Here is a 20,762-nt window from a genome sequence, read left to right on the forward strand (position 1 = left end):
GCCCCCACTTGCCGCAACTAGAGAAAGCCCGCGCACAGCAACGAAGACCCAATGCAACCAAAAATAAATAAATATATAAGTAAATAAAATGGGCAAAACAGAAAAAAACTGATCATATCAAATGTTGTCAAGAATACGGAGTAATTGGAACTCTCATAGGTGGCTGGAGAGAGTGTAAAATGGCCTATAGTCATATTGGAAACCAGTTTGGCGGTTTCTTATAAAGTTAAACAAACACCAGATGATCCAGTAATCCCACTCCCAAGTACTTATACCCACGAGAAAGGAAGACATGCCCACACACACACACAAACTCTTACGCAAATATATAGAGCAGCTTCATTCATAATTGCCCAAAGCCAGAAACAACCCAAGTATCTATCAACTAGTGAATAAATAAACACATTATGGTATATCCACCAAATGGAATACTAATTAGAACAAAAAGGAAAAAACCACTAGCACATGCAACAGCATGGGTGTATCTCAACTGTGTTACGCTAAATGAAAGAAGCCAGACTCAAAAGGCTATGTATTGTGTGAGTCCATTTGTAGGACATTCTGGAAAAGGCAAAACTGTTGGGAAAGAAAACAGAGGAGCAGTAGCCTGAGGCCAGAGCTGGAGAGTTGATTACAAAGGGGCATCATTCACTGTTTATAGTGATGGAAATATTCTCTATCTTGACCGTGTGGTAGTTATATGACTGTATATACTTGTCAAAACGCAAAGAACTTAAACCAAAAAGGGCAAATTTTACTGCGTGTAAATTATACCTCAACAAACTTGACATTAAAAGAAGTTCCCCAAAGTTCCCTAAGGGTAGAACTGTGGATGATAAGTCCCGTTGACTCAAAAGTTTCTATACTATTTCTGACCGCATCTATCGTCTGTGCTAACTGGTAAACAGAAGAATAAGCGAATCTGAAATGTATTATTATTCCATTTCCCTGCTGATCCTTGGCAGAAGAATTAGTGAGGAAAGAAAATAAGTAACAAAAGGTAACCAAGCACGTGGAGAAGTCAGAAGCAGAGATGGTCCACAAACACTGAATGGGCCCAAGTTCACCGGACAGGTAACAGCAGGTACCGACCTTAGCATGTTTCTTGATCTTCTGTTCAAAGATCTCAGTTTTACTAGAAGCTGAGGCTGCCTTCTCACTGTCATGAGCTGATGGAAAACACTACCACGTGCTTTAAAAAAATAAAAAATACATCTCAGAACTTTAAGTGCTTAGGCAGTGAATATAATAAAATAGAGTTATATACATTTTTTTATGTATAAAAATAAGAAAGTTTTTTTCAGCACCAGTGGGGCTGAATTGTATGAGAGGCAGGAGTCGTCCATACGCCCTAAATGGACTGATGAAGTACGATGTGCCCTAAGGACCTTCAGAATGTACCCAACCAGCCCACCCCTGGAGCTGCCACTACATCAGGTACCATGACAGCATCACTGCTGCCAGATGACAAAGAAAAAGGGAGTTTAAAAAGCACGTCTGACTCCAAGTAGAACCAGCTGCATCCCAGATCCCAGCTCCTTCCTGTTCCAAGAAGGTGGGATTGGCACTGCTGGGGCTGCAGCAGTGCTATGTGTCCTAAATCACGAAACAAGGAGGGGGATGTCTGAGGAGCTAGAGGGGAGTTTCAAACCCATCAGGCTCTGAGATCCAAGAGGCAAGGGCCATATCTGCCTTACTGTCCATTTTCCCTTTATCTAGTACAGTGCCTGGTCAATGAACACATTAAAAGATGCTCAGGGGCTTCCCTGGTGGCGCAGTGGTTGAGAGTCCGTCTGCCGATGCAGGGGACATGGGTTCGTGCCCCGGTCCGGGAAGATCCCACATGCCGCGGAGCGGCTGGGCCCGTGAGCCATGGCCACTGAGCCTGCACGTCCGGAGCCTGTGCTCTGCAACGGGAGAGGCCACAGCAGTGAGAGGCCCACGTACCACAAAAAAAAAAAAAAAAAAAAAAGATGCTCAGTATTTTTGGAGGGCAACCTGGTATGTATACCACAATTTCAAATGTCTACACCCTTTGACCTGGCAATAGGCAATCACTGAATTGGCCTATTCTATTAATTCTGTGGCCCAGTGTTCAATGAAAAGGAACCAATACAGGGGTCCTCATGCATCCTAATTTCCTACGTTAGAGTCTCAAATATGCTACCAAGAAAATAAGCACTTAGATAAAAATGATTAAGATTTTAACATCAAACGACATATTTTAAAAAATGTGAATTCACGTGAAAAGTGTTACGCTTATTATACTATAGGTATCTTCTCTGATGTATCTTCTGCTTGTTTAATCTTTAAGGAAAGGAAAGAAAGCAACACAGAAGAGTGGTACCTCTTCTGGATACTGAAGGGTCCACTTCAACACCTTTTTCATAAGGGGTGCCTCCATTCAAGAAGAGTTCATAAGTTCTACAAAAGAAAAATATACCATGATGGATACGTGTTATGGACATTGAGAAACAGTAGAGTCAGTAGTGGAACATTTTTTAGCACAGACGCATTCACAGACATTTTATTTATGCCTCATTGGTAAATGAGAATGAAGGCTGTTGATACCTCCGTGGGGTTATCATCTCAGTAAATAAAGTCTCTTTCTTAACTATGAACCACAGAAAATATATTTTTCTACATAAAAATGAGAAAGATTAATTGATGTCATTAAGATCTTTTGACTTTAATGACTCGTTATTTAAATGCATTTTTCAAATGTTTCAAATCATCATTGGAAATAAAGCTATTATGAATTCATACTATTTTTAAAATATAAAAGTAACATGTAGATTGTTATAAAAAGTTCAAATGGCATACAAATGATAAACAAAACATGAAAAATCCCTCCCCCCTTCTTTCCCCCCTAGTTTGGTAGCCCCTTGTCCTACCTGTTTCAATACAAATGGAAACAAACACATACATTTAAACAGTAAATCTTAAACTGACATACGTTTAAAGTTGCGTACTCCGTAAGTGTGGAAGCAGAAGGTAAGAGGCCTCCTTAATCCTGTGGCACCACCTCCCCAGTTCTGCTCCCCAGAGACAACCTCTGGGAACAGTTTACACACACGCACACGAACACAGCTCTTTGTGAACAGAAGTGGAGTCAGCACACACACGATTCTGCAACTTGCCGTTTTCATATAATAATATACATTGGAGATGTTTCAGTATCAATAGATAGGCCTCCACCTCATTTAAAAAAATAGCTGACTTCACTTTAAGAAGGATTGGATAAACACTCTTTTCCCTCCCACTAAGCACAGTGAAAAACCCTGAACAGTATTAAAGACAAAAAACAAAAGCAGAGAAACAAAAAAAACCCCACAAGAAGCCTGGGCCTCTCCATCTACAGGCAGTGGCTGGGGAGGTTGGGTGTGATAGAGTGCCCCTCCCCCTCCCACTGGGGTAACATCAGAGGAGGGCTTTTACCTCTGTCCAGTGGTAAGGAGGTCACGCCCACCCCTGCGGTATCAGTAAAGATGGAAGAGGGGAGCATTATCTGAATTAAACCTTTGGGCTTGGGAACTATTATGATCCCATTTTAAAGACGGGGGAAGTTGAGGCTTGCAGACAACCTGCTTACAGTTACACGGACAGAGCCCAGGCTACAGCCCTGAATTTTACCATTCCAAATCTGGGATCTCAATCATCAGCCTAGTGACTGCCCATCTGTATCTCTTCTGTGGGTTTCTTATCTTCCAGACTTAGATTTGTGTATGTGTGCCCATTTTCAAATTTGGATTGGCCTCTTCTTAATTTTTGAAGGCTCTTTTTGTATTAGGGATAATAATCTCGTGACTGTTATGTATATATTGCAAATGCATTACAAATATTTGTTTTTGGTCTTAAATTTTAAATTTGTTTACAGTGGCTGCTGCTACAATTTCCGTGTACCACCTACGGAAGAAAGGCAGAGTCACGGAGGACCTGGGGACCCCAGACTCAGCTTTCTCACTCTTTGGCGAGAATGAGGCTCTATTTCAGCACTGTGAAATGTACTAATACCACAGGAAATCACTGAAAGAATATTCTCAGCAGACAACCGGTGCAAATATCTTTTAAAATACCTTGGCTACATGTGTCATTTCTTCCCTGCTAGGATGAGATCATGTGTGCTGTTTTCATATACTACCTAAAAGAACATTAAAATCAACATTAAAAGCCCTCTCCACACAAGTTACTGAAATGTAAATAATACACTCTGGAAACCTGAGGTATCTAAATTCTAAAAAAAATGAATTTCCACAAAATTACCCGTTTGGAAGGAATATATAAGCCAACTTACTTTGCTGGAATAGGAATTCCACTGGCATCAAAAAGTTTAAGAAACACCCAGCCACAACTTAATTCTCCTCTCTCACCAGTTGACTAGAAAATAAAAAAAAGTGTATGAAACTTAATGTCTGAATCAGTCGAATCTATAAGCACATACCAAGTTCTTCTAAAAGGAATAAAGCTAGTATTTGCCTTTAGAACTAAAAAATCCTTCACAAGAAAACAAAGTGAAACCCAGTGGAGTTCCATTTGACTTGCAGGCCAGATGGTAAAGGCAGGATATAAAATGAAAATCTCTTGTTAAATTGCTCCTGAAAAACCCCTAAAGCTGATGATATGACAACTGGTACTATTGCTTCTTGAGTGACATAAATATGCCGTGGGATGATTCCGTATCACCTCAATATACATGAGCGTAGGAGGCTCTGTCTCAGTAAGAAATGGAATGAGCCACTTAAAGCATTCAAGGGTCCTTCTGCTCAGAACTTAACCCAATGTCAATTGTCAGAGGCGTCTGGGGTTCACCTGGGGGACCTGCTCCTGTCCTACCCACCCGCAGCAGACGGATGAATTTGCCTTAAAGAAATGAAAGGATGGTATTACACCATTATGGTATTACACCATTAACATAATAAAACATATAACGGTATTACATATAATGGTATTACACCATTAACATAATAAAAATCTCTGGGTTATCACGAGGCCAAGCACACATACTACACCTATCTATGGAAATATATAATTATTACCACAGACCCACACCCACTGATTCAATAGTCTATATGATGTAAATTAATCCAAGTTTCTGGTGTTCCCTTTACAAAAATTACCCGTCTGCCAGGTCCCTTCATTAGAACCCTCATTTACAAGGCTAGGGGCACTCTGACCCTCCAGGACAGAGCTAAAGCACAGTGCTGCAAGGCCGCCGAGCATCTTTTATCACTTTCTGCAAGGTCTTATGTTTCTCCAATCTTCATTCTTTAAAAGCACTGGAGTTCGCTCAAGCTATAAATGTAAACAAGTACACTTATTTTAAACACTACAGCATCATAAAAAAATTAGAATCACTGTCACACTCATTCCTCAAGAGCTTAAAATTCTGTTACACATAAAAACCTCAATTATTTTACTAAAGACAGACATAAGGGAAAACTTCCCCTTTGACACGTTAGAAAGCTGTATCTTTCAACTGACATACATTGCGAATATAAGAAATTCCAAGTTCAAATAATATTCCAAGATCTGGAGAAGAAGAATTGGACCTGATGAAACAGTCACCATCAAGCAAGCAGGGCAAGATGCCAGTAACCTGAAATGATAGCAAAAACGAAAATTACTAATAAACATGAAAAATGGTTGGAGGATAAACAATGAGGTCCTACTGATAGCACAGGGAACTATATTCGATATCCTGTCATAAACCATAATGGAAAAGACTATGAAAAAGAATGTATATGTATGTGTAACTGAATCACTTTGCTGTACAGCAGACATTAATATAACATTGTAAATCAACTACACTTCAATAAAATAAATTTTTTAAAAATGGAGGGAAGGTTCAGCTCTGTTCATCTATAAATGGCTTATGCCACTGCATCGTAATAAAGGTCTTTTAAAGGAAACAAAAAGCAGATGGACTGGACTCATCTATACCAATGATTTGAAATTTTAAAATGTAATTTTTGTGTTGAAGAAAACTACCTTTACGTTCACTTACTCTATGCTTAGAGCAGAGGCTAATGTGAAACAAGCACTGTACCAAGGTCTTCAGAGGTATCACAAAAATAGTTTGATAAGATTTTTTTGGCGGGGGGCTGTGCCACGCGGCACGCGGGATCCTAGTTCCCCGACCAGGGATCGAACCCGTGCCCCTTGCAGTGGAGGTGCGGAGTCCTAACCACTGGACTACCAGGAAATTCCCTGATAAGATATTTATATTTATATTAACCGCTGTCCTTTGGAAACAGAACTAAAATTGCAGACTGCACACACACTTGCTCAACTTTCCTCAGGCATGCCTTGGAAATTTTCCTTTCCTTCCCTTCTGCCCTTTCCATTCCCCCTCCCTAGACAACTACATCCCTCTTCCCTGCCTATAAAATCCTACCCATCCTTCAAAGTTTAGTTTCTCTTCTATAAAACCTTCCCTGAGTCTAAGGACTAGAATTAATTTCACCCTCCTCTGTGCTTCCACAGCACTTGGATCCCCAAGTGCTGCCTGTGTGACATTACATTCTGCCTACGTGACAGTTATCAACAGCACCCACTCCTTAGAGCGACTCCAAGGATTAGATGAGAAAATGCACATCACGGCCTACCTCAGCGCCTGGCACGCAGTCAGAGCTCCATAAATAGAGGATATTGGTGTTTTATGTGTCTTCTCTACTAACGTGTAAGCTCCCACAGTACCTAGGAAGAATGCCTCACACCTAAGGATGCTTAATTTCATTCAACAAAGCAACATACACATATTATTTTTCCCTCCAAACAGTTCATCTTTATATCCAGGAAAACCTTGGAAAATTCTACCCTAACCACTTCACATGCACAGAGACGCACTATCAGAACTGTGAAGTACTGTGTCAAAAGGAAGCGGGAGGGGGGCTTCCCTGGCAGTCCAGTGGTTAGGGCTCCGCGCTTCCACTGCAGAGGGCGCGAGTTTGATCCCTGGTCGGGGAACTAAGATCCCGCACTCCGCGCGGGGCGGCCAAAACATAAAAAACATAAAAAACATAAAATAAAAGGAAATTAACACAAAAAAGAGTAGAACAATTATATTGTTACAATTTAAAAAAATGTAAGCAGTAGCATGCTTAGAAGATCAAACTGGACTTGTAGGAGTCACGTGGTAGACAAGTGTGGACACACACAGCCCACAGGCAAGGTGGCCGGGCCTCCCCCACATGCTGTGTCCTCTCAGTGAACCTCTATCTTGCTGTAAGATCTTCTGATGCAATAGGAGAAGGTTAATGAAGGGTTCTCAGGGGCAGTGACATAAGGGAGTTAGTTGTGGGAGGGAAGTAATGAAACTCTGGAGGTAGAAAAAAAGTAAAGTAAATAGAACTATAGAAAATTAATGTTATTAAAAGAACATAAAGATATCTTCGTCTCCACTGGCATCTATGTGGCACTGACTCGGTGGTTTCAAGTCACTTAACCTCATTCCAGCCTTTGTTTGTCCCAGTCCTGACAGTCCCTGGGTGTAATGACCAGTTCCCTAGGCGTCACCCTTGATTTTTATCTGAAGAAAGCACAGCTCTCATGAGCACAGTTGGAGACTGCATTTTTGAAAAACATTTCCTAAGTTTTCTCTTTCCGTTTTCATTTTTCATCAGAGAGAATTTTCTAGAATTAAACCTTGTGATCCATTGAATGAGATGATTCATAGGCATTATAACTTTGGTGAGTCAAAACATGAGTAATTGTTATCAAAGTCCTCAAAGAACATTAATCTAAAGATTCAAATCTGGCCCCATATATTCTGTGTTAAATACAAATACATTGTTTCAGGAATACACTTTGACAATCTTGCCTTATAAATTAATCATATAATACTTATCATGTAAAAGAAGCTCATGTTTCATTCCATTCTGCTTACTTCCATTCACAAGTAAGCAGATTACTTACCTGGGGAGAAAAGGTCCATGTTTTGGGTTTCTTAGGTTGCCATGTGGCCCTGACTGTATGAATGTTGCTCAGAACCTGAAATGAGATTTTCCCATTTGAAATCATATTGTAGAAGGCTCTTTGAAACATTATCACTTCCAGGTCCCAAACAGTTAACAGCTGGGCAGAGGGAGAGGGGGATATTTCATTTCTTACTTTGTGTAATTCTGTAATTCTTTTTTCTTTTTACATCAAGTATTATACATACATAACATTTAAAATGATTAACAAAAAAACAAGTGTTACAGCACTTATAACACAACGGAAGAACTGATAAATGAATTCAGACTCAGATCTTTGCACTAGTGATAAACTGTATTAAGTGAAATACTTAATATATGAGATAGATTAACCAGAAGATTCAGAGAAATTTTAGGTATGAGCGACCTTTTAAGAAATATGACCCGCAAGAGCATTTTATGTGCAATCCATTACCCTGCCATCAAGACAGACACTGCTACCAGCTCAGATACACAGTTACAGTTTTCTTCAAGATCCCTAGGCCCATAAAGTATATTTTTCCTGGAATTTAATCTCTTATAAAACGCTATTGCAAGAAGTTAGCCCTATAATATATACAAATCAATAGAATACAAAAGGAGCAAAAACTGTAAAAAAAAAAAAAAAAAAAAAGAGTTCAAATTCTATAAAGTTATGGCCAAAACTGACATTTTCCAGAAGAATGGATAATATACAATTTTTATTTTAGATAAAAATATTTTAGTTTAGCATTTCTAAAGCTAAGCTTTAAAAATAATTAGAAATCATCCTGAACATGTCCTATGAGGTCAAATTCAATTCACTGCCCTCTGTGTTGCTATTGGTAAGCAACTAGGAGGATCTTATGGGCAGCTAAGTTGTTTTCCACAGAGAAAGTCTCCATTTCCTTCCACAACTAATATAAATGAATTTATTTAAACCCTTTCTAAAATGATATATATTCTCAGACTGGGCTCTTGGAGTACAAACTCCTTTTGATTACTATCTGGTGTCTAATCTAAGACTGCATTTTATTTATTCCAAGGTCCTTCTTGGTTTTTCAAGAAGTGTTCCCCACTTCTAATATCTAAGAAGTCCTTTGTAATCATTGAAATTGAGATCTCATACTACCTCTGCTTTTATCTTCTCAACTTGGAGAATGCTGATTTTGATTGAGGAATAACTTCTTCTGCTTGATAATTTTACATCCTTCTTGAGTTACTGACTGAGAGCTAAAAAGGACTTAGTCCAAACATCTCATTATACATTTGAGAAAACTGCCTCGAGAGAGGGTGAATGACTGGCTCAGGACATAAGGATGAAATAATCAAGGATTCAAAATTTTAGAGATTTTTCCACTTAGCAAACTGCATCAAGAATGCATAAGTGGGGGCTTCCCTGGTGGCGCAGTGGTTGAGAATCCGCCTGTCGATGCAGGGGATGCAGGTTCGTGCCCCGGTCCGGGAAGATCCCACATGCCGCGGAGCGGCTGGGCCCATGAGCCATGGCCGCCGGGCCTGCGCGTCCAGATCCTGTGCTCCGCAACGGGAGAGGCCACAACAGTGAGAGGCCCACGTACAGAAAAAAAAAAAAGAATGCATAAGGGGGACTTCCCTGGTGGTCCAGTGGTTAAGACTCCACGGTCCCAATTCAGGGGGCCCGGGTTCGGTCCCTTGTCAGAGAACTAGACCCTGCATGCCACAACTAAATATTCCGCATGCTGCAACTAAAAGACCCCGCGTGCCACAACGAAGATCCTGTGTGCCGCAACTAAGACCCAGCACAGCCAAATAAATATTTAAAAAACAAACAAAAGAATGCATAAGGACTTCTGCTCAAGATGAATTTATGCTTCAACACAGCTGCTCTGCTCCAAACATAAAGCAGTGACACTTAAAAAGACAGAGGAGGACCCAAAAGTGAGATGAATATTTCAGTGGCCCATAAACAGAAGAGAAAAACAAAGAATAGGGCGAGACTAAAACTGGGTGTCTCCTGGGCTCTGAGTCTAGAGCGGGACGTGGTGACAAGGAGCCGGATTTGTATGTTACAGAGGCTAATGGTACTCAACACATGATAGAGGAACAGAGACAGCCTTATTGCTTGAAGCCAGTAGGGTGGAAGAAAGATGGTGGCCAACCTTCCTCCTCATAGGAAGTAAAGAGCCTAAGCAGGAAGGACAAAGATGGAGCCATGACACCAGGATCAGAATCAAGTAAACAAGTAAACCTTTAAGTGAATCGCTGATGTCCCTGACATCAGCTTAGACCAAGAACGCTAAACTTCACTGTAAGATCTGGTTCTGGACTGCAGTTTGGAGGTAGCAACCACAACACCATTAGCTTGGTGGGGTTTGGCTGGGGGGGGGAAGGGTAAAATATCTTCTGCATAAAATGTGCTTCTAAGGACACATGAAGAAATCAAATACTTACAAGAAACAACCCAGAGCATAGATATTAACAAAATATGTCACTATACATAATTACATATTTACTGTTTTTTAAAAAACAGATTTGTTTGCATTAAAAAAAAAAACCCAAAAACCGTCTAAGCAACGATGACAAGATGGGCCAGTAGGTAGGTAAAGCATGTTAGTATCTTTGGTGTGTTAGGAGAAAGAAATACAGAGTTTAGATTTATGAGAATAATCTACAGCTAAGTAAGTAGGCTAAACATTTACATATTGCAAACTGAGAGGCTTCAATAGAACTAAGTGACAAGGCCATGGGTAGCTGTTATGTTTTTTTCTGCATGTTTCTATGTATTTGAAATAGTTACTAATTTAACAAATATTGCTAATTCCAGTAAAAGTCAGATTGTGGTATAAAATACATGTAAAAGGAAAAGAATAAACAAGTTGAAAGATTGTAATGTTCTAAGATAAGAGTCTAAATGTGAGATTTACACTTGCTTTCTTTTATTATTGGCAAAACCAATACAATTACTTGATGTATTATTTCTTACTAAGTTCTTAAGGGTTTTCAATCAATTTTTAAGGATGAAACATACAATGGTGCTTAATTATGAAATGTGTCAAATATATACCAAATATATATTAAATATATATAAATATACAAGTTAAAAGAAACTTACAGTGAACACCCATAAGCTTATCACCTAGATTCTGCCATCAATATTTTACTATACTTGCATTATCACATATATCTTCTGTCCATCCATCAATTCACCTAATTTTTTGATACACTGCAAACTTGCAGACATAAGTAAACTCTCCTCTAAATACATTAGCACGCATATCATTAGCTAGAGTTCATCATTTGTTCACAGTTCTTTTTTTGATCGAAAATTTAACACAATGAAATTCAGTAACCTTATTTATCTTCTTGTAATGTCCACAATGGAGACAGGAAAGTGGGCTGACTAGGGGTCATAGGTCCTGAGGAATGACACAGTGAGTGCTGTCTCTGGAGGCCTAGAGAGGAGCCTGAACTTCCATTAGGGTCCAAAAGTAAGGAGGCACACCTACCCCCAGGGGTGTGGGCAGAGGCCAAGTGGGGAATCTGGACTTCCATTCTCACCTGGCAGTAATGGTGTCAGAGGCCTGCTAAAATAGAAGTTAAACTTATTAAGATCCAGAGACTCCCAACACTCAAAATGTCCAGGATACAATAAAAAAAAAAAGAGAAAAATCATCCATTATACCAAGTACCAGGAAAATCTCAACTTGAATGAGATTGGTATCAAAAGATACCAATACTGAGATGACACAGATATTGGAATTATTTGACAAGCATTTTAAAGCAGCCATCTAAAAATGTTTCAATAAACAACTATGGAGATGCTTAAAAGAAATTTAAAACATAGAAAGAAATACAAAGTCTCAAGAAAGAAATAAGGAAATCTCAACAAAAAAATGAAAGATAAAGGAGACCCAAATGGAAATTCTAGAACTGGAAAATACAATAACCAAGATTAAAAACAGACACACACACATACCTACACAAGTCACTGAATAGACTCAACCACAGAACAGAAAAGAGAGAAAAGAATCAGTGAACTTGAAGACAGGAAAACAGAAACTATGCAGTCTGAACAACTGAGATAGAATAGATGGGAAAAAATGATCAGGAGCCTCAGGAACCTGTGGGATTATAACAAAAGATCTAACTAACATTCATGTCATCGGAGTCCCAGAGGAGAGGGGAGTTTGGAGCTGGAAAAGTATTTGAGAAAATAATGGCTGAAAAATCCCCAAATTTGGCAAAAGATATACACCTATGGTTTAAAAAGCTGAGAAAACCCTAAACAGGTTAAACCCAAGAAATCCATGACAAAGTACATAAACTTCTAAAAACTAAACACGATATCTTGAAAGCAGTGAGAGAGAAACACCACCTAGATTCACCCACAGGGAAAAACCAATTCTCATCAGACAGAGGCCAGAGGAAATGGAACAATATTTTTTGAGTGCTTAAAGAAAAGAACTGCCAACCTAGAATTGTATAGCTAGTGAAAATATCCTTCAGGAATAAAGGGGAAACAGGCATTCTCAGATAAAGAAAAACTACGAGAATTTGTAGCCTGCAGACCTACCCTAAAAGAATGGTTAAAGGAAGTTCTCTAAATAGAAAAAACATGATAAATCTCTGAATATCAGGAAGGAAGAACAATGGAAAGAGCAAAAACAAGGGTAAATATGAGAGGTTTCTCTGAAGTTTTCTAAATTATGCTTGATGGTTGAAGGAAAATTCTAACACTGTGTGATGTGGTTCTCAATGTATGTAGAGGAGATAATTTAAGACAATTAGAAAGCAGGGAGGGTAAGGAGGTTTAAAGGGAGGTAAGGGAGGTACATGTCACTTCAACTGGAATGTTGACACTAGCCAACCGTGGGAAGTTATGTAGGTATAAAGTCATACCAAAACCTGTACAAAGAGATCCACTCAACAACACGGCAGACAATTCAGAATGGAGTTCTAAAAAATGTTCAGGTAACACATAGGAAGACAGAAAAAAATAAAACAGGGGAATGAAAAAGAGGGAACAAAGAGAAGAAATAAAACAGCAGACTCAAGAGTTAAAGATGCCCCTCCAGGACCTGCCTGCTTTGGGATGCTTTTCATACATTACCCAGAATTTACAGTTCTCATCACTGGGCAAGTTATTTGGAGAGGAGCTTACTCAGTCATTATTGGAAGTAGTGTCTCATTAACTAGTTCTAGTAATAATGCTTTTTATTTGTAACGTGGCTTAGGCTTATTAAAGAAGTATTCTTGGGCTTCCCTGGTGGCGCAGTGGCTGAGAGTCCGCCTGCCGATGCAGAGGACACGGGTTCGTGCTCCGGTCCGGGAAGATCCCACATGCCGCGGAGCGGCTGGGCCCGTGAGCCATGGCCGCTGAGCCTGCGTGTCCGGAGCCTGTGCTCCGCAACGGGAGAGGCCACAGCAGTGGCCTCTGCCCGCGTACCGCAAAAAAAAAAAAAAAAAAAAGTATTCTTAAGTAAATAGCATGAGTATATAACATATTAAATATGTTCTCTAACTCCTCAATTTGGAAAATTTGCCAAATTTTTTTCATAAACTAACTTCTATTATTTTATATAAAATAACTTCTACTATTTTGATATATTATTCAAAATAAAATTCTAATCTTTGTTTTATGTTGTCACGTATGAGAATAGCGAGAGGTACAGCAAAAAGTGTGGAACCAGATCTGGGAAAAAGGCAATTCATCTTTTCTTGGTCACTGGCGACACCTACTGGCTCGTTTTTGGCAGTGATCTTGTGCAGAGCACGTAGAAGGAAGGAAAGACCCTTATTTACCCCCCAGTGCGGATGAAAGAAAGGCACTTTCCTCATGCTGCGAGTTAGAAGTACACTCAGCAGAAGGAAAGATATCTATCAGTGTTCTCTATCTCACTGCACGTCACCACTATCCACCCAGATGTGGAAGTCAAAGACCTAGTGTCATGCTTGGCGTCCCACTCTCCCTCACCTGCCACATCCAACCCACCACCAACCAAAGTGTGTTGGGTTTTGCCTCCTAAATATCCCTCCGGCCACAGCTCTCATCTCCACTTCCCTAATCTAAGGTACCATCGTCATCTCTCATCTGGTCAGCTTATGATGTTCCATGTATTGGTCTAAGTGCTTTACTTACATTAACTCATTTAGTCCTCACATCGACCCTAAGGGATGCACATGAGACAAGACAAGGTCGAGTCATTTGGTCAGCATCCCACACCCAGCTGGCGGAGCCAGGGTTAATTCCAGGCAAAATGGCTCCAGATTTCGTTCTTGAGGCGACACTTGCTGCCCTTTGACCACCACACTGTGACATAGACCCCAAGGGGTCTACTCAGATCCCTCTGACCCCCGCTCCCCTTCAATCCATCTCCAGAGAGGAGCCAGAAATCATCCCCGAACGTACGTCTAAGTCATGTCCTACCTCCAATGACTTTCCCCGCTTTTAGGGTAAAGACGAAACTCCCTACATCATGGCTTACAACGTCTTACGCTGTATCTCCTGCTTCATCCCGTCCTACACTTCCTCTTGCTGCCCCCACTCAGCCCCCTGGCTCCCCTTCCCAAGTCCTCTCCTGCCAGGGCCCTGGCCTGTGCTGCTCCTTCAGCCAGGTACACACGCCCCTTGTCCCCTTTTCTCTTCATCTCCTTATGGCCTGTTCACCCCTCAGATCTCAAGGCAAGCATCACCCCCTCAGGAGGTAGACTATGAAATTGAGATTTTTTTTTTAACATCTTTATTGGAGTATAATTGCTTTACAATGGTGTGTTAGTTTCTGCTTTATAGCAAAGTGAATCAGCTCTACATATACATATGTTCCCATCTCTCTTCCCTCTTGCGTCTCCCTCCCTCCCACCCTCCCTATCCCACCCCTCTAGGTGGTCACAAAGCACCGAGCTGATACCCCTGTGCTATGCGGCTGCTTCCCACTAGCTATCTATTTTACGTTTGGTAGTGTATGTATGTCCATGCCACTCTCTCACTTTGTCACAGCTTACCCGTGCCCCTCCCCATAATAGAATTCTTTTCTGGTGCTACAAATTTCCCTCTAAGCAATGCTTTCGCTAACATCCCACAAATATTATGCTGCATTTTCATTTTTTTGCTCAGTTCAAAATATTTCCTAATTTCCCTTGAAATTTTCTTTTAACCCATTGATTCTTGAGAAATCTGTCGTTTAATTTCTAAGTATTTAAGGATTTTTCCAGTTATCTTTGTGTTTCTGATTTCTAATTCAATCACATGTGATCAAAGACCATACACTGTATGATTTCAATTCTTCTAAATCTTTTCAGGACCATCTATTTTGCTGAATGTTCCATACGCACTAAAAAGAATGTGTACTTTCCTCTTTGGGGGTGAACTGTTGTACAAATGTTAACTAGATCCAGTTTGTTCGTGCTGTTATTCTGTTCTCTTATATTCTTACTAATTTTCTGTCTACTTGTTCTACGGTACTGTAGAGAGAAGTATTAAAGTCTCCACTTATGATTGTGGCTTTGCCCATTTCTCCTTTCAGTTCGATCCATTTTTACTGCATGTATTTTGAAGCTCTGATGTTAGGTGTATATACATTTAGGATTGTTACATCTTCTTGGTGAATTGTCCATTTTATCATGTAATGTACCACTTTACTCCCGGTACTTTTCCTTCTTCTGAAGTATACTTTGTCTGATATTAGTATGTTTTGAATGGTGTGTCTTTTTCCATCCCTCTACTTCTAACCTGCCTACATTATTATGTTTAAGGTGGTTTCTTAAGCATAGCCTATGGTTGGCTCTCTCTCATTCTGGTTTTGATTTGCATTTCCTGGATGACTTATTATATGTTGTGTATCTTTTTATAGACCCATTGGTTTGTCATATTTTCTTTCTTTTTTTTTAAACATTTGTACTATACTTTTTTTAAAATTAATTTTTGGCTGCACTGGGTCTTTGTTGCTGCGCGCAGGCTTTCTCTAGTTATGGCGAGCAGGAGCTACTCTCCGTTGCAGTGTGCGGGCTTCTCACTGCGGTGGCTTCTCTTGTAGCAGAGCACGGGCTCTAGGCGCGCGGGCTTCAGCAGTTGTGGCGTGCAGGCTCAGTAGCTGTGGCTCGCGGGCTCTAGAGCGCAGGCTCAGTAGTTGTGGCACACGGGCTTAGTTGCTCCGACGCATGTGGGATCTTCCCGGACCAGGGCTTGAACCCATGTCCCCTGCATTGGCAGGCGGATTCTTAACCACTGCGCCACCAGGGAAGCCCCCATATTTTCTTTAAGTGCCTGTTCAAGTCTTTTGTCAATTAAAAAAACCTGAGTTATCTTTTTTATTCCTTGGATATCCTTGAATCGTTCCTGACCGTAGGGGAAAAGTATGCAATATTTCACATTAAGTATGATGATGCTAGTAGCTTTGCTTTAGCTTTCTCTTGTTGCCCTTTACCATTTTGAAGTTCCCTCCTGTTCTTAGTTTGGTGAGAACTTTTTTAAAATCATAAATGGGTGTTAAAGTTTGTCAACTGCTTTTTCCGCATCTATTGAGATCATCAGGTGGTTTTTGTTCTTCGGTTCTGTTAATATGGCAAATTACAATAATCTATTTTCAAATGTTAAATATTGGTTACACAGGTGTGTACATTTGAATTCCTGGAATAAACCCCAATTAGTCATGATATACTGTCCTTTTTTATACATGGCTAGATTCAATTTGCTAATATTTTGTTTAGGATTTTAGTTTATATATTCATGAGGAATACCGGTCGTGTAATTTTTCTTTTTTGTAACGTCTCGTCATATTTTGGTATCATGTTTTTCCTGGCCTCGTGAAATGAGATGGGAGGCATTTCCTCTTTATCTATTCTTTGGAAGTTTGTGTACTATTCGTATTATTTCTTCCTTAAATGTTTGGAGGAATCCACCAGTGAAACCATCTGGGTCTGGAGTTTTCTTTATTGGAAGATTTTTAATTACTGTTTCAATTTCTTTAACAGGGGTCATTCAAAGTGTTCTCTTTCTTCTTGTGTCAGTTTCATTAAGTTATGGTTTTCAAAGAATTTACCTGTTTATTGATGTTATCAAATTTACTGCCATAAAGTTGTTTACAACATCCCCTGCTTATCCCTTTAATGTGCGCAGGATCTGTGCTGAGGTCTCCATTTTCATGTCAGATGGTGATCATGTAACCAAGCAGGACCCTATGAGGCCTTCCCAGAAAAGAGCCCCACCCCTGTCCTCCACCTGCCTTTTGTCTGCAGAAAAACGTCAGTCAAAGCATAAATTTAATCAGAGAAGTGAAAAAATGCAGAAAGAAAGGAAAACAGTCAAGCAAGACAAAATAATAATACTTTAGCCATTAAACAAAGTCAAGGACCTTTAGTTCTTCCTCAAGGGCTATAGATAATATTCTGAGCCATGTCCTGTGAGCTGTTCTGTAGATACTGAAACCCCCTCCAGGTGGGAGAACTTAACTGTGTGCTGCCCACAAGCACGCAGACCCCAGACTGGTTGGAACCGGAAGGTTGATGATGTTGACTTCCAATTACCTCATCACCAGCCAATCAGAAGAATGTCCATGAGCCGATTACGCTCTGCTCCTTGAGCACTGTAACACTCTTCACTACCTGCTCCAGGGTGGAACACACAGTTCTGAGGGCATTAGCCTACTGTGGCCCCCTTTGCCTGGCAAAGCAATAAAGCTCTTCTTTTCTACTTCACCCAAAACTCTGTTTCCATGTTTCTATTTGGCACCGGTGAACAGAGGCAGAGTTTCGGCAACAATCATTTGTTTTCTTTCTCTCTTTTAAAATTTCTTGATCAGTCTTACTAGGCACCTCTCAATTTTATTAATCTTTTCAAAGAATAAACTTTGCCTTTGCTGACTTTCTCTTGTTTTCTATTTCATTAATTTCTACTCTTTATTATTTCCTCCATTCTACTTCCTTTGGGATTGACTCACTCTTCCTTTTCTATGCTCTTGAGTTTGAGCTTAGATCACTGATTTAAAAATCTTTCTTCCTGTCTAGTGCATGCAATTAAAGTCATAAAGTTCCATCCATGCACTGTTTCATCTGTATCTCATAAATCAATTAATTAAGAGTTATTCAAATTTTTTGGTACTGGGTAAAAAATATTCTCTTAGGAATCAGAGAGGCACAGAATGGAAAAGGACACAAGGCAACTTTGTCAGGTTATGGGAATGCTCCATATGTTGCCTAGGATGTTGGTTATACAGGTGTGTACACCTGTCAAAAATGCAATACTCTAACCTTCAAACCTGAACCATATACAATACTAGAAGATAGGCATCAGTACCTTTTTGTAAGTGAAAAATCTAAGGCTCAGAGGCGTTAACTGTGACGTATAAATATCACACACTTAGCAACTGAAAGAGCCAGGAGTTAAGTCTGTGTCATCAGAACACATGTAGTTTGCACTCTACCACACATCATTTTATATAGATACTTATACACACACACACAGACACACACACACACACACACACACACACACACACGGAGAGAGAGAGAGGTTGAGAGGGAGAAAGAGACAGACAGACCCTGTGCAGTACGCGGTTAATATGTGGCATTAACATACGGTGGGAACCGGTTTAACTCCTCAGCAAGCTCACCTTATTGCCATCAAACAGACAGAAGCGCACGTGTCTGCTCAGAACCTGGATGCTCACTCCTGGAAGAGGAATCATCTTACAGCTCCAGAGGGTCAGAATCAAGGAAACACGACTTGGTCTTGACCTAATCTGAGAGAAAATTAGTTATGAGGAAGGTTTACTTTTATGACTTATAAAACCAATTCATTTTCAAAGCACCTTTTGTAAATGCTTAAGAAAATGCATATAGAATAAAAAAGAACAAATTTTGCACACAACGTACACACACAAGAAAAGTTTCAATAGTCTGTTTAATTTAACCCAAAACTTCAGTTAAAATTTTCATAAATATTTATATTTAAAATATTTGCTTTGGGGACTTCCCTGGTGGTCCAGCGGTAAAGAATCCACCTTACAATGCACGGGACGTGGGTTTGATCCCTGGTCAGGGAACCAAGATCCCACATGCCGCAGGGCAACTAAGCCTGCGCGCCACAGCTACTGAGCTTGCGCGCCTCAGCAAGAGAGCTCGTGGGCCACAAACTACAGAGCCCACGCGCTCTGGACCCCGCATGCCACAACTAGAGAAGAGAAAACTCGCACGCCACAACTGGAGAGAGGCCCAAGTGCCGCAACGAACCTCCTGCGTGCCGCAACTAAGACCTGACACAGCCCAAAATAAATAAATAATAAATAAATCTTTTTAAAATTTTTGCATTTTTTTGTTAAATACACAAAAATTGTGATGAAAAGAATAGTCAGTACAATCAAGGAAAAAGAATGACCTGACCATGGAATCAACTGTATTCCAGGTTCGTTCTTACAGTTCCTTCTTACATAAGGCAGGTCCGCATAGAAGGTCACCACAGCATAGTGACCAGTGACACCTGGCGTTAATATTATCCAGCTAGCTCCTCCTTGTTTCAATTCCAAGCATTTATCTACATTATTCCCTGGCTTCTAATACAGATGTTTTGACAGAGAGAACGCACTGACCATTGGATGTAGTTATTCAGTTCTATTTCACGAGATAATTCAGAATGTCAATTAAAAAAAACTGGCATTCTAGTTTTTTTTTATTTAAGAACATCTTCAATTCTTAACATTCTGCTTTATGGTCCTGGGCCTTTCCATTTAAATAACATATCACTGAAAAAAATCAGACAATGTTTAACAGTTTGTCACCTTTTCCATTAAAAAATGAGAGCTGACAATTGAGCTCTCTGGGTACAAGTTCACAAAATTAAATGCTATTTATTCAGTACTAGTATACTACAAACACCAAATATAACATATTTGTAAACTTGCAATAGGAGATATTTAATGCTAAAAAGATTCCAGGCATGCTCGGGTTGAGAAGGAAAAGAGTACGAAAATTCTGCACCACCCCTTCCCACAAAACCTGGCCACACTGGGTTCTCTTATTCTTCCCTGAGGCTCTGGGGGAGCAAGGGAGAAAAGGCAGAAGGTAAACAGGAAGGGGAGTGAGGGGCTCAAATGCAGTTTATATCTTCTAAGGAGGAGAAGAGGAGAATTAAACGTCAAGAGCATTTCCTACTTCAAATAAGGGGGATACCAGTAATCCTCCACTCCAAGCTCCCCACAAAATATAATCAGAAAGTACTGCCAAATTCCTCATTCCTATTTAATTAAAATAATATTACTACTGCCACTAATAATAATGATACTGGCTAACATTTACTAAGTTATCATCATGTGTCAGGCACTGTTCTAAGCCCTTTACACATTCAGTGCAATTCTCATAATAACCCTATGTTGGAAGTATTACTACTATTTTTCCCTTTTTACAGATGAAAAAATTGAGGCAAAGAATGATTAAGATTGATACCTAGTATTATTTCCTTTGTAACAATGGGAGAAGAGAGCAGTGGAGAAGAGAAACAAGATAACGTCAAGGTAACAGACCCAAGTTCTGTCTCAGCCATGAAACTGTCACTAAGTGTTTCAAAATTACAACGCGGAGACAATTTTTTTTTGTTTTTTTATAATGCATTAATCAATTTACGTTACCTGTATATTTGCAACCATGACAAAATCTGGAAAATTTATAATTTTACTGACAGTAACCATACTTACAGAGCCCGTTTTAGCATCCCACATTAGATCTTTGAAGGCCAGTTGTGAAGTAGTGAGCTCTGGTTGTAAGAAGTAACTTGCTCGAAATTGATTCCCTGCAAAAATAATTGTTCCTTTATTTTCTTACAAAGAACGAATGAAATTCAAAACCCCAAATTCATGATGT

At 39.9% G+C, this 20,762-nt stretch overlaps 1 protein-coding gene across 2 annotated transcripts in view; it reads right to left on the reverse strand.

Annotated features, from left to right (window-relative positions):
* The window catches only part of NPHP1 (nephrocystin 1), a 67,028-nt gene that overhangs the window by 14,452 nt on the left and 31,814 nt on the right, over positions 1-20,762 (reverse strand). For both annotated transcript variants that reach the window (XM_089922770.1, XM_089922769.1), the window contains exons 12-18: positions 20,597-20,691; positions 18,521-18,649; positions 7,915-7,989; positions 5,486-5,596; positions 4,295-4,377; positions 2,348-2,424; positions 1,093-1,192 (exon numbers count right to left, since the gene is read on the reverse strand). In XM_089922770.1, coding sequence (XP_089778896.1) covers positions 1,093-1,192; positions 2,348-2,424; positions 4,295-4,377; positions 5,486-5,596; positions 7,915-7,989; positions 18,521-18,649; positions 20,597-20,691 — 670 coding nt within the window. The remainder of the gene's footprint in view (positions 1-1,092; positions 1,193-2,347; positions 2,425-4,294; positions 4,378-5,485; positions 5,597-7,914; positions 7,990-18,520; positions 18,650-20,596; positions 20,692-20,762) is intronic.

This window comes from Delphinapterus leucas, chromosome 13, assembly GCF_059928025.1.
Source record: "Delphinapterus leucas isolate spDelLeu-1000000601 "Yukka" chromosome 13, BTC_Dleu_Yukka2, whole genome shotgun sequence".
Taxonomy (NCBI): Eukaryota; Metazoa; Chordata; class Mammalia; order Artiodactyla; family Monodontidae; genus Delphinapterus; species Delphinapterus leucas.